Source organism: Rana temporaria, chromosome 3 (assembly GCF_905171775.1).
Source record: "Rana temporaria chromosome 3, aRanTem1.1, whole genome shotgun sequence".
NCBI lineage: Eukaryota > Metazoa > Chordata > Amphibia > Anura > Ranidae > Rana > Rana temporaria.
Genome location: NC_053491.1, coordinates 41,630,574 through 41,649,934, shown reverse-complemented (window position 1 = coordinate 41,649,934; position 19,361 = coordinate 41,630,574). Strand labels below are relative to the sequence as shown.

Here is a 19,361-nt window from a genome sequence, read left to right as displayed (position 1 = left end):
GAAGAGAGAAGAAGGTTATTATTGCCAACTCTGCCCCCTGTTAGCAAGATTCACCCTATTTTTTTTCCCAGGGGGAAATCTTCCAAACGGGGGACACTAGTTTTGTTGACCTGAAGAGATTCCCTAAATTTGCAGAGATTTCCTCTCACTTACTGTTTTGGCTATGGTACAGGAATTGAAGGGAAATCTCCCTAATGGGAGATGGATGGCAAAAAGAAACTGACAGGGGTCCTTCCCTTACTCTATCCAAAAATAAGGAAAAAAATTAAATAAAAAAAAATAAAAAAACACAAACACACACACCTGGAAAAAATAAAAAGATATGTGCATTTGCAGTATAAACCATTACAAATTAATTGTATGTAAAGACAAAACTTTTTTGGTTTGTTTTGGATACATTGGGGTAGATTCAGAGAGAATTTACGCCGGCGTATCCATAGATACGCCGCGTAAATTCAAATCTGCGCCAGCGTATCTTCTTTCTGTATTCAGAAAGCAAGATACGCCGACATTAGCCTAAGATACGACTGGCATAAGTCTCTTACGCCGTCGTATCTTAGGGTGCATTCTCACGCTGGCCGCTAGGTGGCGCTCCCGTCGTTTTCAGCGTAGAGTATGCAAATTACCTAGTTACGCCGATTCACAAAACGTACATGCGCCCGGCGGTAGTTTTTTTAAGTCGTTTGCGCAAGTCGTTTTCGTCGTAATGTTGCTCCTGCTATAAGGTGGCGCAGCCAATGTTAAGTATGGACGTCGTTCCCGCTTCGAAATTTGAATTGTTTTTTGCGCAAGTCGTTCGCGAATAGGGCTGGACGTAATTTACGTTCACGTCGAAACCAATACATCGTTGCGCCATACTTGGAAGCAATGCACACTGGGATATGTACACGGACGGCGCATGCGCCGTTCGTAAATCACGTCAATCACGTCAGGTCATCACATATTAGCAAAAAAATAAAAAAAAAGGCCCCCCCTTCCCCATTTGAATTACACGCGCTTACGCCGGCCCCATTTACGCTACGCCGCCGCAACTTACGGAGCAAGTGCTTTGTGAATACTGCACTTGCTCCTGTAAGTTACGGCGGTGTAACGTAAATACGATACGCTGCGCCGCCGTAACAAGAAGCACAGGTACATGAATCTACACCAATGTGAACATTTTAGCATCCGTCAGGTTTTGTATTGCTCTCTGTGCCCCCACTGGAGGATTGATGCATTCTTAAAAAAAAAAAATGTGTTTTCCTTCCCTCTGTGCATCTGGGCAGTGAAGAGGAACCACGCCGATAGAACAGACAAACAGAAGAAAAAATTAAAATAAAATCTGACAGTATTCTTAGCCATTCTCTACTTTAGCCAAAAATACACACACACACACACACACACACACACACACACACACACACACACTTATGCTGCCCATACAGCATACAATTTTCTTGTACAAGTTTCCTTTAGATTTATCAAAAACAAATATGAGGTCAAACCTAAACACTTTCCATTCGTATGTAATCAGGCAGGCCCTCGCACTACATAGTTGAAGGCAAGTCTAAAGTAAATTGAAAAAGAAAATTGTATAATGTATGGCCAGCTTTACTTACAAAAACATGAATGGGCAGGCAAGGATGAAAAAAAAAAAAAAAAAAAAAAAAAAAAAAATACACAGCACACACAGCTTTTTTTTTTAGTAACACAGCACACCACAATTTATGCTGTGTGTGTTTGATGCGCTGCAGTGAGTTGTGCTCTGGTGTACAATAGAAAAACGTGAGCAACCAGTGACCTCTAGTGGATAAAAGAAATATAACACACATTTATATATCAGATAAAGTCCATCTAATCTGCGTATGTTCAAGTTCATCCCCTGTATGCACCAGGGCTAGTGCATTATTAAATGTGAGCGGAATAGTTGCTTGCGTTTTAAATACATTTTGTTTTACAGTATTACACTATGCCACTATGCCAGTTTCTTTTTTTACCCTTATGTTTCCATTACTTCCCCCTCCCAGGCCATTTTTCAGCTTTCAGCGCTGTCACACTTTAAATGACAATTGCGCGGTCGTGCTACACTGTAACCATGTGAAATTTTTATAATTTTCTTCACACAAATAGAGCTTTCTTTTGGTGGTATTTAATCACTTCTGGGTTCATTTGTTTTCCTAAGACCCCTTTCACACTGGAGTGGTTTGCAGGAGCTATTGCGCTAAAAATAGCGCCTGCAAACCGACCCTAAACAGCTGCTGCTGCTGTGTCTCAAATGTGAAATCCCTGAAAAAAAGTCCTGCTAGCCGCATCTTGGGACCGTTGAAGGAGCGGTGTGTATACCGCTCCAACCCATTGGAATCAATGGGACACCACGGCTATATCGCTGGCAAAGCACCTCTGCCGAGGCGCTTTGCGGCGGTATTTAACCCTATCTCAGTCGCTAGCGGGTGTAAAGTCGCCCCGCTATCAGGCCGATTAGCGCCGCGAAATTGGCGGTAAAGCGACGCTTTACTGCCGACTCTGCTCCCACCCCAGTGTGAAAGGGGCCTAACAAAACAAAAAAAACAAAAAAGTAGTTTTAGTTTCTGTTAGTAAATTTTATAAATATGTAATTTTTCTCCTTCACTGATGAAGCAGCACTGATGGGTACTGATTAGGTGGCACTAAAGAGAAGGCACGAATATGGCCTACTTATGGGCACTGATAGCCAGTACTGACTGGCATCACTAGCGGCCACTGATTGCTGGCAGTTGTAGGTGCTTTATTGTAGTCAGTGCCTAGATGTCCTCTGTGAGGTGATTCCGCTGATCTGCTTTCCTCTCCTCAGATGATTGCATATTACAGGCATCCCCGTGTTTGACTGCACATAGCACTTGGTTAAAGAGCCACGGCCGTGGGTCCTTAGAGAGATCGGGGTCGCACCGTGTACTAGCAACACGGCGTGGCCACGATCGCCACGCGCCCCCGCAAGAGCCGCATATCCCCGTCCGGCCATCATTTGACAGTGGGCGGGCGGCAAGTGGTTAAAGACACTGGATTGAGACCCCAAAGGGGAAAAGTGCTACTTGGCCTAATGGGGGGGCGCTTTGGGAGGTGAGCGCAAAGTATGACTGGTGGAGGGTCCACTGGGTGACAAGCTACTCATTTGCTAGTATTCACCGTTGGATTGTGAGTGGACAGCATTTTTTTACAGAAGATATCATTGGATTGATGGTCTTTATTATCTGATTTTATTTATTTTATACACTAGAGGTCACTGGTTGCACACTATTTGTAATTCATGCAATATCATTTTTGTGTTTTATTTAATCCTCCCACTAGGAGTATTCATTTGTGATTATAGTATATACAGTCAGGTCCATAAATATTGGGACATCGACACAATTCTAATCTTTTTGGCTCTATACACCACCACAATGGATTTGAAATGAAACGAACAAGATGTGCTTTAACTGCAGACTTTCAGCTTTAATTTGAGGTATTTACATCCAAATCAGGAGAACGGTGTAGGAATTACAACAGTGGTGGATGACCAAAGAATTCTTTCCCTGGTGTAGAAAACACCCTTCACAACAGTTGGCCAGATCAAGAACACTCTCCAGGAGGTAGGTGTATGTGTGTCAAAGTCAACAATGAAGAGAAGACTTCACCAGAGTGAATATAGAGGGTTCACCACAAGATGTAAATCATTGGCGAGCCTCAAAAACAGGAAGGCCAGATTAGAGTTTGCCAAACAACATCTAAAAAAGCCTTCACAGTTCTGGAACAACATCCTATGAACAGATGAGACCAAGACCAACTTGTACCAGAGTGATGGGAAGAGAAGAGTATGGAGAAAAAAAAGGAACTGCTCATGATCCAAAGCATACCACCTCATCAGTGAAGCATGGTGGCGGTAGTGTCCTGGCGTGGGTATGTATGGCTGCCAATGGAACTGGTTCTTTTGTATTTATTGATGATGTGACTGCTGACAAAAGCAGCAGGATGAATTCTGAAGTGTTTCGGGGAATATTATTATCGGCTCATATTCACCCAAATGCTTCAGAACTCATTGGACGGCACTACACAGTGCAGATGGACAATGACCCGAAGCATACTGCGAAAGCAACCAACGAGTTTTTTTTAAGGGAAAGAAGTGGAATGTTATGCAATGGCCATATCAATCACCTGACCTGAATCCGATTGAGCATGCATTCCACTTGCTGAGGACAAAACTGAAGGGAAAATGCCCCAAGAATAAGCAGGAACTGAAGACAATTGAAGTAGATGCCTGGCAGAGCATCACCAGGGATGAAACCCAGCGTCTGATGATGTCTATGTGTTCCAGACTTCAGGCTGTAAGTTTTTGCAAAGGATTTGCAACCAAGGATTAAAAAAGTGAAAGTTTGATTTATGATTGTTAATCTGTCCCATTACTTTTGGTCCCTTGAAAAGTGTGAGGCACATATACAAAATGTTGTAATTCTTACACCGTTCACCTGATTTGGATGTAAATATCCTCAAATTAAAGCTGAAAGTCTGCGGTTAAAGCACATATATCATTTCATTTCAAATCCATAGGGCCAAAAAGACTAGAATTGTGTCGATGTCCCAATATTTATGGACCTGACTGTAGCATTTTATTTTAAATTTCTGTAAGGTGGTAGCACTTCACATATTCTTTCTTTTTATTCTGGTCTGCTAAAAACAGTTCATGTTAAAGTGGTTGTAAACGGGGGCGTGTCCGGATGTGAACAGCGGCGGACGTGTCTGAGAGGAGCTCCGGGTATCCTGAAAGGAATCCTGTGCCATCCGTGCACCTAACTGCCCAACTTGGTCTGGCAAACCTACCCGGCTGTTCCTCCCTGTCCCCTGGTGGGCCCTGTGTCGATCTTGAGTGGGGATTCTGCGGTGGACGGCCGGGGGAGAGAGGATTACTCAGCCTCCGACCGCCGCCATCTTGCCAGCCTGCACCCGGCCTGAGCGTCTGGATCCCCGCAAAACCGTGCGGTAAGAAGCCATCCCTCCTCCCTGAGTCTGTTCTCCATCCTCCTGCCTACCCCCTCACCTGCCCCAGACGAAGACACGTGGTGTCGTAACGCGTAGGAATTGGAGGACGTACACCCGGAGTGACGTAAGCTGGCGATTCAAACGCCGCTTGTTTGTTTCCTCGTTGCACTTTTATTTTTCTTTTAATGTAAGTGCAGGTTTTTCCTCAATAAACATATTTTACCTGCACCAAACGTTACCTCACTATGGGAGTCCCCTCTCTCTCTCTCTTATAACCCACATCATCCATCTGGTTTCGAGGAGCATCTGTCCCAACTAAGGAAGGATCCATCAGATCAAGAGAGGAAACATCAGGGACCATCCATAGAAGGCTGCGAGTGACCTGTACATCAATGCCCATTTAGGAGGGCTGAGAGGTAAGAGTCCCGGGAGCTCAGCCAGGGATCTGGTTTATCTTCTATCGCACGGCCGTGCACTCACACCATAGAGCTGGTGCTCACCTTCATCCAGTGCATTCAGAATATCTGCCCTGACAGCTGATTTGTGTTTACTATTGGGATTGAACTTCCATTCCGTTTTTTTTTTTTTTTTTTTTTTTTTTTTTTTTGCACAATATTCTTTATATATTTTTGCACATTCGCCTTATGAGTATTATATATTTTGGACTCACTATTCATTATTTGAGTATATATATATTTATATTTGGACTCACTATTCTCTTTGCATTTAATACTATATGCTGATTATTTGTCAGCTCTTACATTTATCTTGCTTATGTGATATCACTGTTCCATTAGTGTGATATGTTGCGCAGAATCACCATTTATTTATATTTCTACCCCCTCACCTGCCAGGTGTGTTCCGGGGATCTGCTGGGCCACCGGGAGCGGCCGCGGCCTAGTGAAGCCTCCACAGCACCGCTGTTTCCTGAAGCGGCTGCCCCGCCGAGGTGCACCGCGCTCGGTCCCCAATCCCGGAAGCGGATCCTGCTGCCTCCATCTGCCTCACTGCCCATCAGCCTTCCTGCAGAGCCCTGCTGCGCTGCCCATTTGTGACTGACTGTGTGGGCCAGTGGTAGTGTCCTGGGGCCTGGTGTCTCTGCCCTGTTTCTGCCTGGCTCCCCCCCTGCTTTGGGCCTTCCGGACTGCCCTTCCTGCCCACTACCCACACTGAACTGCCTCTGCCTGTGTGACTGCGGTGTGTTGGGAGCTGGGGGAGATTGCTGCCTACCTGCCTGAACTGTGCTCTCCCGGGCTCACCACCCACTGCGCTTTGGGCCACCCCCCCCCCCCCCGCTGCCTCCTGAACGTTACTCTGGGCACGTGCTGCTCCAGTATTGGGGACCCCCCTAGTGTCTCGCCAGATGTCCCCCCCTTCCAAAAAGGGGAAGAAGAAGAACTCAGTGGCCGCCGGGACCGGCTCATCGCCCCAGCAGCCGAGACTCTCTTCACTGCAGTCTGACCCCACACTGATTGGACGACTCCAGGCCCTACTGGCTGACTTGGAGATGGATCCGGGAGGGGTTCCAGTGGTGGAGGAGCCCACACAGCCATCACGAGATAGCACAGCCACGATCCTTGCTGCGATCGAGCAGAGTAGGACCTCTCTGCTTGTGCGCATTGATCGTCTCGCGGAGGAGTGCAACCTTATCAGAAATGACCTCGACAAAATAAGGGGGAGAATGACTGAAACCGAGACCAGAATATCCGCTACTGAAGATCTTACTACCACCCATGCCGCCTCCATTGCTGAGCTGCAGCGCACTGTGCAGTCCCTTGTCGCAAAATCTGATGATGCTGAGAATCGACTCAGGCGCAACAATGTTCGTGTCCTGGGGCTGCCTGAGAGGGAGGAGGGGGAGCACCCGGCTGAATTCGCAGAGGAGTTCTTCAAAAACCTCCTGGGCCTCACAGATGTCCCTCCTACCTACGTGGTTGAAAGGGCTCATCGGGTGCCCACTGGCCGCGCCATCCCGGGGAACCTCCCCAGGCCTTTCTTAGTCCGCTTCCTTAACTATCGAGACAGGGACAAGATTCTATCCGAAGCCCGCAAGCATCCCACCCTTAAATATGGCAACGCCTCCATTCTTCTTTTTCCTGACTTCTCGGCCGATTTGCAGCGAAAGAGGAAGACCTTCAACGATGTTCGTAGACGACTCAGGGACAGGAACATAAAATATAGCATGCTCTACCCCAGCCGCCTGCGTGTCCAGCACAATGGAGCGGTCAGATTCTTTGACAACCCAGCAGACGCCGACGACTGGCTGACCACCTTGCATTGAGGACCCATTCCCATAATGTTTCCAGATGCACGAATTTCCAACATCCTTGCCTATTGTATCCTACTCAATCCTCCTGCAGTACCGAAGCCACCTCACCTCGACCAGTACATCGTCAAGTGACTCGCTTTGACCCCCCACGGTTCAGTTGGTACACAAGCAGTGGTGGGCCTGGTGCTTTCCACATTTTTTAGCGGACTACTCGCCAGGCCCCGAGTACCGTGGGGAGAACCAACCCCCCTGCCTTCGCCTACTGTTTTAGGCCAACCCGAGCTGGGAACCACTCCGAGGACCTAGGTACAGCACGAAGTGTTGTTACCACCCGGTACCAGCTTGCCCCCGGAGAACTTCTACAAGTTCTCGCGTGCAGCACCAAACTGTTGCTGAGTAAAGTTTAAGGGGTTAAATTGTTATTTTCTGGGTATAAGCCCAATCTGCTCGCTCCTAAGTTCCCGAGGATGCCAGCAGAGACGGGCAGGGTTGACACCTTTCTGTCAACAAATGTTCTTTTGTTACTTGTTACTGTGTATGGTTTTTTTGTCTGTATGATTAATGTTTGGTCATGGCTCTTCCTACAGGGGGCTCTCTGGATCTATGCAGCTCTTGTTACACACTGTTGGCGTTACCACGCGTCTCCTCAATGTCATAATGAATTCCTCTAATGGCCACACGTGACATGTCCACTCTCAATATCTTATCCTGGAATGTCCGGGGGCTCAATTCCAAATTTAAAAGAGCAGTATTATTTAAGTATCTAAAACTACACTCCCCCCACATGATATTGCTCCAGGAGACGCACCTTATGGGCAGTAAACTACTGACACTAAAGAAGCCGTGGATCCAGAGAGCCTTTCATGCCTCATACTCCACCTATGCCAGGGGAGTCTCGGTGCTGGTCAGCAAATCCTTTCCATGCGTAATGGAACACATTCACACTGACCCCCAGGGCAAATACGTGATAGTGGTTTTCACAGTTTGGGGAACAAGATATATTGTGGTTAGTATATACATCCCTCCTCCCTTCTCGGCCTCCACCCTATACGCCATCCTGGACCGGGTTACCCCATACTGCCCTGCCAAGTTGCTGCTTATGGGCGATTTTAACGCCATCCTAGCCCCGGACCTAGACAGACCAATCCCCCCTAAACATTGCTCCTCAGACTTATCTACCTGGGCGCAAGCAATGGGAGTGTCCGAGGTCTGGAGGTGGAAACACCCCTCGACTAGGGCCTACTCCTGCTTTTCCACTACCTACAAAACGGCCTCGCGCATTGACTTAGCTTTTGCCAACCTGGCCATGCTGACAGACGTGCTGGACGCTACATACCTGCCTAGTGGGCTGTCAGACCACTGCCCTCTCCTCCTCACCATTCGCTCCCCCGCCTCCCGAACCTCCGCCCTTTGGCGTCTGGGAACCCATTGGCTCTCCCACGCCGACTTGACTGACTCTATCCCACCTCGCCTCACTGACTACTGGGACCTTAATGCAGGATCCTCCTCCCCTGAAGTCACCTGGGACGCCTTTAAGGCCTTCACTAGGGGCCAGTACATCTCCTCAATAGCTGGGATCCGCAGGGAACAAGCCACTACTACAACCGAGCTACAGGACAGGGTAGATGACCAGGCTAGGGCCCACGCGGCCGACCCCACTGACTCTAGCTTTGAGGTCCTCACCGCAGCTAAACGGGAGCTGCATCTCCATCTGACAGAACTCACTAGGTTGGATCTCTACCGTACCAAGCAAAGATTTTTCGAACAGGGGGACCGAAACGGCCGCCTCCTAGCTATGTTAGCTCAACATGACCTGCCCCTGACGGTGATACCCAGTGTGGTGTCTCCCTCGGGTGAGTCGGTTTCTTCTCTCCCGGACATACTAGACGTATTTCGACATTACTATAGCTCCCTTTACACCTCCGTGTTGCCCTCGGATTTCAGGCCACAGGACTTGTCGCCCTGGCTGGACCCCCTGGCACTCGGCTGGCTTTCAGATGCCGAGAGAGAATCTTTAGTGAGACCCATTACCCCAGAGGAGGTTGTAAAGGCCATCGGATCCTTTCCTGCAGGGAAGTCCCCAGGCCCTGATGGCCTCCCAATGGAGTTTTACAAAACCCATGGGGACCTACTTGCCCCAAAACTAGCCCAGCTCTTTTCTCACTGTTTGAGGGAGGGCGCCCTTCCCACATCAATGAGCCACGCACACATAATACTAATCCATAAAGCCCCTAAAGACCCCACTTCCTGCGCCTCTTATAGGCCTATTGCCCTGCTTAACGCAGACTTCAAAATTCTCACCAAATTGCTCACTATGAGACTACAACCCCTATTGCCGTCTGTAATTGAGACTGACCAAACAGGTTTTATGGCTAATAGAGCCACAGACGTCAACCTGCGACGCCTATTTACCAACATACATGCACAACACCTTAATGAAGGCTCCCGCGTGGTGGCCTCCTTAGACATAGAGAAGGCCTTCGACACTGTGGAGTGGCCTTTTCTGTGGGAGGTCCTCCGTAGGATGGGGTTCCCCGTAGTATTTATCGAGTGGTTACAGACGTTATATAAGCACCCCACGTCTGCTGTCAAGCTGGGGGGGGGTCTGTCACAGCCCTTCCCTCTGTCCAGAGGCACGCGGCAGGGTTGCCCTCTCTCCCCGGCCCTTTTCGCCATTGCGATGGAACCACTGGCGGAGGCCCTGCGCACCTCCCTGCACATCAGGGGCCTGCGCGTTGGCTGGCTGGAGGAGAGGGTCGCCCTGTATGCAGACGACCTCCTTCTTTTCCTCAATGATGCAGACTCCTCGCTCACAGGGGCACTGCAGATCCTAAACTCCTTCTCTGCTGTCACGGGCCTCAGGGTTAACTGGTCCAAGTCTCTTTTGTTCCCCATAGACCCCGCAGCCCGCACCACCGCCCCTTCCGATATACCCCTACAATGGGTTGAGAGCTTCAAATACCTCGGGGTGATGATCTCGAGGCAAGCTTCAGATTTTTTGCCCCTAAATCTATCCCCTGTGGTTCAGGAGACACGGATGAGACTGAAGGCATGGGAGTCACTACCCTTATCATTGCTAGGTCGGATAAACCTCATAAAAATGAAAATCCTGCCCAAATTTCTCTATTTACTCCGCCAATCTCCGCAATGGATTCCCAAATCCTTTTTCACCCGGCTTCATGGCCTCTTCGCATCCTTCATCTGGGGGACCCAGTCCCCCAGGTATGGATGGTCGACGCTAATACGCCCGTCCTCCCAGGGAGGCCTGGCGTGCCCTGACCTATATAAATATTTCCTGGCCACCCAACTAGTTACAGCGGCCTGGTGGCTTACTCCTGATACGACCAACCCCGCTACCTTGGTTGAGGCGGCGGTGGTAAATTCACTGGAAGCGCTGAAATTTTTACTTTTTCGCGGCCCCAAGGCCCCATACCCATTGACCCCCTCCATGCGCACCACACTTCGTGCATGGGGGGTGGGACTTAGAATCGAAAGATACCCTAAGACTGCACTCTCCCCAGCTGCCCCCTTGTGGCTGAACCCCACCCTTGAGCACATTTACAAATTGCCCGAACCCCACGCCTGGACCAAATTCGGTGTTAAAACGGTGGCCCAAGTAATTTCCAATCAATCTCTGGCCCCACTCCCCAAACTGATATCAGACTTCAACATCCCACAGAGCTATTTTTTTAGATATTTACAGCTTTCCCATGCCTTCGGTCATCAATTCTCCAGTTCTCCCCTCCAGATCACTCAGTCCTCTTTAGAGACCCTCCTCAGGTCAGGATGTGCAGGTAAACCCACCTCGCGACTGTACTCTCACTTAATAATGACCTCCCTCCCTTCCCTAGATAAACTCAGAAACAAATGGCTACACGACATTCCTGACTTTGATAATGACGATTGGGATGACATGTGGGACTTCCCCTTTAGATCCCTGGTCTCCCTGAGAGACCGACTAATTCAGTTCAAGATGGTTCACCGCGCATATTTTACCCCGCACAGGTTACACAAAATGAACCCCGCCTCCCCCCCTGGGTGTTGGCGTTGTGGTACAATACCAGGTGACTTTGCCCATATCTTCTGGTCCTGCCCAGTTATTGTCGACTACTGGAAAGAGATATTAGAGCTCATTGCACAGATCACCACTATATCGCTCCAACCCTCCATAGAAATATGTATGTTGGGCCTGATAGAACAAATAATTCCCACTGTGGCAGGCCGCACCCTGGTCGGGTTACTTCTCTTTTATGCCCGCAAAGCCATAGCCCTTAGCTGGCGTAAGCCTACTCCTCCTCCTATCTCCCTGTGGAAACAATTGGTCAACAACAGCCTACCTCTTTACAGAGATTGCTATGCTAACAGGGGTTGCCCTCAAAAATACGACAAGGTTTGGTCCAAATGGCTGGCGGATCCCTCCACAGCCACTGACCCACACCATACCTAATTTTCTATTCCCTGCTGATGTACAGGACTCCACAATTATAACTATGTCATGTGTTTCTGGGCCCCACCCTTTTATTTCTATATATAGCCCGGCATTGTCCTTTTACCAGAGATCGTCAGCTTGCTGTGCCCGCTGTGATGACTAGAGCTCCCCACCGTGTTCCATGCAACAGTTTGCTCCTCATCATATTTCTCTTTGTACCGCAGTCAGTTCTTGCTATGACCAATGTATGTTAATGTTGTAATTTTTTTTTCTCTTTGTTGAATGTTTTAAAATTCAATAAACAGATTTGCAAAAAAAAAAAAAAAAAGTGGTTGTAAACCCATTACAACCACTTTTACCTACAGGTAAGCCTTAATCTAGGCTTATCTGTAGGTCCTCGAAAAATATCTTCCAAACCTCCTTGGTTGAGGAGATATTTACAAATAAGACGGGCGCCGACATCTACAGCGCCCTTTAGACTAGAGCTCCATTACAGGGGTTCCCTGTGGACACTATGGGGGTTATTTACGAAAGGAAAATCCACTTTGCACTTGAAATTGCACTTGAAAGTGCAGTCGCTGTAGATCCGAGGGGGGCAAGCAATAAAAAACAGCATTTTAGCTTGCACATGATTGGATGATAAAACCAGCAGAGCTTCCCTCATTTCAGCTCTACAGCGACTGCACTTCCAAGTGCACTTGTAGTGCAAAGTGGATTTGCTTTTCGTAAATAACCCCCTATATCCGTTTCTGTTCATACTTTGTATATCAGTCACATCCAACACTATTTGGTAGAGGTCGACCGATATATCGGCCGATATTTGCCCGTTTTTAATAAAGCGGCATTGTTGTGAAAATTAGGCCGATTTTCGGCTGCTACACTATACCCTGCTTTCCAGTGCCCGTTCCACCTACAGCAGCACGAGAAATCATTCACCCGTGCCGCTGATAGCCTGCGCCGGCCCCTATAGAGAAGAGAAACAAGTTTCAGTAGCACCGCTCAGCCCCGCCCCCCTACCTTGGCGGGCTGTAGCAGAGGATGAAAGCATGATGATCAAACATCATGTCACAAGCCTGAGCCGCTGCCGCCTGTTTGACTAGTAACACTGCCGGGGGCAGCGCTGACCTGGAGGGGAGCTGAGCATGGCAGGAAGCTTCGGCAAGATCCAGATCGGGATCTATGTGGAGATCAAGAGGAGCAATGGTGAGTGTGTCTTCCCTCTCCTTACTCCTCCCACACCGCATCCACAGCCAGCCAACCAACCCTCCATTCATTCATTCCTATCTTATACACACCGACCACCATTGTGTGAAACAGGGTGGGGGGGCCTAGCACTGCAGGAGTAGGGCCTTTCATCACACCGGACCCGGGGGTGCTGAGGAGACAGGAGGGAGAGCCCATCATAGGGTGGGGGAGACAGGGAGAGCCCATTACAGGATGGGGGGGTGAGCTGTCAGAGGATGGAGATCTTCAGATGATGAGCCGACAGCAGTGAGAGGATGTCTGATAGACCTATACATTATATAGAAGGGGGGGGTGCATCCACTGGGATCTTGTCTGGGAAGGAACATGTGTAGAAGAGGGGTGCCTGGCAGGATTATGTCAGAGGCTGGGCCCTCATGGATTGGACTGGGGATGGATGTACTGATTGGGCCCTGTCAGGTGATCGTGGCCAGCACTACCTCCTTCCCTGCATGGATGGAGGGCAAGTCAAAAACGTAATGTGTGCTGCTGTGCCCCATGCAGACTCCTTTGATGGGACACCTGACTGAGACTGACAAGCTGGCATTGAGTTGCATTGTGAAAATGGATGAGGATGACTCTGGGTGGATATGAGCCTCTTCACAATGTAACTCTCACCCTCATCCATTTTCACAATGCAACTCAATCATCTTCATCCCCCACCACAATGCATCCCCCCACCCATGGCCAGCTCCATCCATCCCCCTCCACAACACATCCCCCACCCATGGCCAGCTCCATCCATCCCCCTCCACAACACATCCCCCACCCATGGCCAGCACCATCCATCCATCCCCCTCCACAACGCATCCCCCACCCACGGCCAGCACCATCCATCCCCCTCCACAATGCATCCCCCACCCACGGCCAGCACCATCCATCCATCCATCCCCCACGGCCAGCACCATCCATCCATCCCCCTCCACAATGCATCCCAATCCAAAAATCGGCCGCCCCGATTTCTAAATATCAGCATCGGCCAGAGAAAAACCCATATCGGTCGACCTCTACTAGTTGTTTTTCTCTTATTGCCACAAATACATTTGGGTGATCACACAACCTCTCAGCCAATCACACTGACACTTGTAGGAGACCATTCAGCTCAGCACATTGAATCGGATTCATCATTTACAAGGTACAAGACAGGAGTCAGCACTGCCTGCAGAGTACCCCCTTTTACTGTTGGCATCAATGAACAAAGCTGTCATGTATGGCGACGTTACCTTCCTCCTTCCAGGAAATTACAGACATTGTCATCTCGCTTGGAGACCAGATGAAAGGTCTCCCGGACAATCTGCTGCTGCATGTCTTCTGGCTGCAAGAAACAAAAATGCAATATGAAAGAACAGACAGAGCCGGGACCGGCCTCTACTCCACTACCCATACAGAGAGAGAGGCGGGGACCGGCCTCTACTCCCTTCTCATATCTGTTGGAGATTTTCTGCATTATGCTGAGATTGTGTACACAGAAGGGGGGTGGGGGGGGGGGGGGTTCATACACAGCACTGTACATGGTGTTAGGGCAATCCCATTTATTGTACATAAAACCACACAGAGCCAGGACTGCACTGTACTACATTCACACATAGGACTGGAATATATTGTACTATATACACAATTCACACACATAACATAGGACTAGAACATACATACATACACACACACACACACACACACACACACACACACACACACACACACACACACACACACATATATATATATATATATATATATATATATATATATAAAAATGTTCTAGTCCTATGTTATGTGTGTGAATTGTGTATATAGTACAATATATTCCAGTCCTATGTGTGTATATACCAGTCTTGTGTGTGTATATATTTCTAGTCCTATGCGTGTGATTTGTGTGTATATATATATATATATATATATATATATATATATATTTTTTTTTTTTTTTTTTTTTTTTTTTTAAACATTCAAATTGTATATATAGTCGTGTGTGTGTAATATTTATATATATATATATTACACACACACACACACACACACACACACACACACAGGACTATATATACACAATTTGAATGTTTAAAAAAAAAAAAATATATATATATATATATATATATATATATATACAAATCACACGCATAGGACTAGAAATATATACACACACACAGGACTGGTATATACACACATAAATCACACATAGGACTGGAATATATACACAAACCACACACATAGGACTGGAATATATACACAAACCACACACATAGAACTGGGATATATTGTATTATATAACACACAGAGAGAACTCACGAAGTGTTGGTAGAAACGTATGAAGCGCGGCTTGCCATGATTATTGAACACCAGAATAGCTTTAATCATCTTTCCCTCTGTCAGGCAGACAGACTACTTCCTCCACCGTGTCATCAACTTCCGGTGCAACACTCCTCTATGCGGCTGATATTACTTCCGGGGAAATCTCGGCTCCTTCAGCCAGGCCACTTCCTTCGCCGATTACTGTGGAGGAGTGCGGGTGTAGCAAGATGGCGACGACGAAACGTCACTTCCGTTACACATTCTGACGGGTCGCCTAATCTGACGAAACAACGGTCAGCGGCGGACGGATCATGAGTGGCGGAACTACCGCCATAGCAACCCACGCGGGCGCTATGGGGCCCGGTGAGCAGGGTAAGGCAATGAGGTTTTTTTTTTTTTTTTCACCGCCGCGTGTCTAGTGCGGCTCTTTTGTACGGCTTTGCTGAGTGCGGCAGCGGACGATTTAAAAAAGAGCGCGCCGCGCTGTGATAAATGTCCCGCCCTCCTCCTCCTAGAGAAGACTAGCTCGTGTGATAGAGCCAGTGTGCTGTCTGTCACACTAGCTGGTCTAGAGGAGGAGGGCGGGACATGTATCAGCGCGCCAGAACCCAGTGGGGGAGCATCGTGGCAGACGTGAGTCACAGCACAGGCTGAGTGAGGGGGACCTGATGTTTTTTTGATGATAATGATGGGGGGGGTCTGGCTTGGCTTGCAATGGTTTTTTAATGATTTGGGGGGGGGGGGGTCTGGCTTGGCTTGCAATGGTTTTTTAATGATTTGGGGGGGGGGGGGGGTCTGACTTGGCTTGCAATGGTTTTTTAATGATAGGGGGGGGGTCTGGCTTGGCTTGCAATGGTTTTTTAATAATGATGATGGGGGGGGGGGGGTCTGGCTTGGCTTGCAATGTTTTTTTAATGATTTTGGGGGGGGGGGGGGGGTCTGGCTTGACTTGGCTTGCAATGGTTTTTTAATGATTTTTGGGGGGGGGGGGGGGTCTGGCTTGACTTGGCTTGCAATGGTTTTTTAATGATTTTTGGGGGGGGGGGTCTGGCTTGACTTGGCTTGCAATGGTTTTTTAATGATGATGGGGGGGGGGTCTGGCTTGGCTTGCAATGGTTTTTTAATGATGATGTGGGGGGTCTGGCTTGGCTTGCAATGGTTTTTTAACCACTTCCTTACTGGGCACTTAAACCCCTTCCTGACCAGAGGACTTTTTGCGATTCGGCACTGCGTCGCTTTAACTGACAATTGCGCGGTCGTGCGACGTGGCTCCCAAACAAAATTAACGTCCTTTTTTCCCCACAAATAGAGCTTTCTTTTGGTGGTATTTGATCACCTCTGCGGTTTTTATTTTTTGCGCTATAAACAAAAATAAAGCGACAATTTTGAAAAAAAATAAATTTTTTTACTTGTTGCTATAATAAATGGCTCAATTTTTTTTAACGTTTTTTTTATCCTCAGTCTAGGCCGATACGTATTCTACATATTTTTTGTAAAAAAAAAAATCGCAATAAGCGACTGGTTTGCGCAAAAGTTATAGCGCCTACAAAATAAGGGACAGAATTATTTTCTTTTTTTTTTACTAGAAATGGCGGCGATCTGCGATTTTTATTGGGACTGCGACGTTATGGCGGACACATTTTTGGCGCCATTCACATTTATACTGCAATCAGTGCTATAAATATGCACTAATTACTCTATAAATGTGACTGGCAGGGAAGGGGTTAACACTAGGGGGTGAGGAAGGGGTTAAATGTGTACCCTAATATTAGTGTTCTAACTGTGGGGGAAGGGGGGTGACTGGGGGGGGGGTGACCGATCTGTGTCTCTATGTACAAGAGACACAGATCCGTCTCCTCTCTCCCTGACAGCACCGCTGTCTGCGAGAGCCGGGAATGAGAGATGATCTCATATGTAAACATATGAGATCATCTCTCATTGGCCGCACAGATCGCCTAGGAAACGGCCGCTCCGATTGGCCGTTCACGGCGATCTGTGACTGGCTGTGTCCAAGGGACACGGCCAGCACAAAAGTTCCCCGCTACGCGCTCAGGGGAACGTGCAAAGGGGCGACCGTAAAAAGACGGCCTGTTAGAGAATGGGAGCCGCGCTGCGGCCGTACAAAGTCGTACGGCCGTCAGCAAGTGGTTAATGATGATGGGGGGGGGGTCTGGCTTGCAAGCATACGATTTCACTCCCTGAACAAGGGCGCCCGAACGTCCCTGCTACCAGCTGCTTGTGATGACCTTACACACAGCCCTAATGCTGTGATGCCACCTACTGTCTGCTGTCATCATCATGCTTCTCGTCATCCCCCTGTTCCTGGCATCCCAGTGGGATGCCAGGAACAGGGGGATGACGAGGAGCACGATGATCCCACCATCCTACTTCTGAGGCTGTCATACATATTATCACCCCTGTCATCTCCATCCTCCTCGTCACCTCCCTACCACCCACCCCTGTCATCTCCATCCTCCCCGTCACCTCCCTACCACCCACCCCCGTCAAATCCATCCTCCCCGTCACCTCCCTACCACCCACCCCTGTCATCTCCATCCTCCCCGTCACCTCCCTACCACCCACCCCCGTCATCTCCATCCCCCCGTCACCTCCTTACTACCCACCCCCGTCACCTCCCTACCACCCACCCCTGTCATCTCCATCCTCCCTGTCAGCTTCCTACCACCCACCCCTGTCGGCTTCCTACCACCCACCCCTGTCGGCTTCCTACCACCCACCCCTGTCGGCTTCCTACCACCCACCCCTGTCGGCTTCCTACCACCCACCCCTGTCGGCTTCCTACCACCCACCCCTGTCGGCTTCCTACCACCCACCCCTGTCGGCTTCCTACCACCCACCCCTGTCATCTCCATCCTCCCTGTCAGCTCCCTACCACCCACACTTGTCAGCTCCCTACCACCCACCCCTGTCATCTTCCTACCACCCCCTGTAATCTTCATACCACCCCACCCCCTTAAATTTACTGGTGCACATTACATATGATGGATGCAGGGACATTTTCTTTGGGGGGGGGGACGCACATAGCTGGTCTTGCCTAGGGCACCAAATTGCCTAGCACCGGCCCTGCCTGCACTGAGGGGCAAATTTCCGCCAGCCCGCTCCACTCCCCGCTGCACTGTGAGACAAATTGTTGCCAGCCCGCTCCACTGTGAGGCAAATTGACGTCCACCTGCCAGCCAGCCCGCTCCACCTGTTCTGCCAGCACGCTCCATTCACCTGGGCGTTGCGGGCAGAACAGGAGAACAGTCAGCGGGTGAGCGGGCTTGCTTGCCAATCAGCGGGCGGGGGAGCAGAGAGATGACATCATCTGCACCATTGCAGTTCCGTCCCCACTGTGCGGGCAGCAGAGAGATTACATTATCTCTCTGCTGCCTGCCTTTACTCTGGGACACAGCAAGTGGCAATCCGCAATGTGTGGCAGGTGATGTGGCAAGTGACAATCTGCATTGTGTGGCAAGTGACAATCCTCAATGTGTGACATTGTGGCAAGTAACAATCTGCAATGTGTGGCAGGTGACAACCCGCATCTGGTGACGCGGCAAGTGACAATCCGCATCTGAAGGCAGGTGACACGCTCGGGGCTCCTACTGATTCTGCAATATGGTGAGTTGAACTATTTTATATAACAATGTAATAATAGAAATTATGCACTTCAAGCATTTTTATTATTATTATTTTTTTTTACTAGTAATGGCAGTGATCTGTTTTTTTTTTTTTGTGAGACTGCGACATTGCGGTGGACAGGTCAGAAACTTTTGACACATTTTTGGGACCATTCACATTTATACAGCGATCTGTGCTATTAAAATGCACTGATTAATGTGTAAATGTCACTGTCAGGGAAGGGATTAAATGTGTTCCCTGGGAGGTGTTTCTAACTGGGGGGTGGGACTGACTGGAGGAGGAGAGAGATCTCTGTTCCTAATCACTAGGATAGAGCCATGACAGGTCCTCTTTATACTCCTACATACATGTATAGAGCCATGACAGGTCCTCTTTATACTCCTACATACATGTATAGAGCCATGACAGGCAGGGCTGTGGAGTCGGAGTCGGGGGAAATTTTGGGTACCTGGAGTCGGAGTCGGCAAACAATGCTCCGACTCCTACTAAATTTAGATTGGAATAAAAAAAAAAAAA

The 19,361-nt window shown here is 48.7% G+C and overlaps 1 protein-coding gene across 3 annotated transcripts in view; it reads right to left on the bottom strand.

Moving 5' to 3' along the window:
• LOC120931216 (AP-3 complex subunit sigma-2) overlaps positions 1–15,450 on the bottom strand; it is a 96,734-nt gene extending 81,284 nt beyond the window's left edge. Inside the window, exons 1-2 of one of the 3 annotated variants that reach the window (XM_040342450.1) lie at positions 15,198–15,450; positions 14,135–14,226 (exon numbers count right to left, since the gene is read on the bottom strand). In XM_040342450.1, coding sequence (XP_040198384.1) covers positions 14,135–14,226; positions 15,198–15,266 — 161 coding nt within the window. In that variant the 5' untranslated portion in view covers positions 15,267–15,450. Of the gene's footprint in view, positions 1–14,134; positions 14,227–15,184 lie in introns of all 3 variants that reach the window. The other 2 variants (XM_040342448.1, XM_040342451.1) reach the window with 2 other exon arrangements.
• Positions 15,451–19,361: the final 3,911 nt, after the last annotated feature.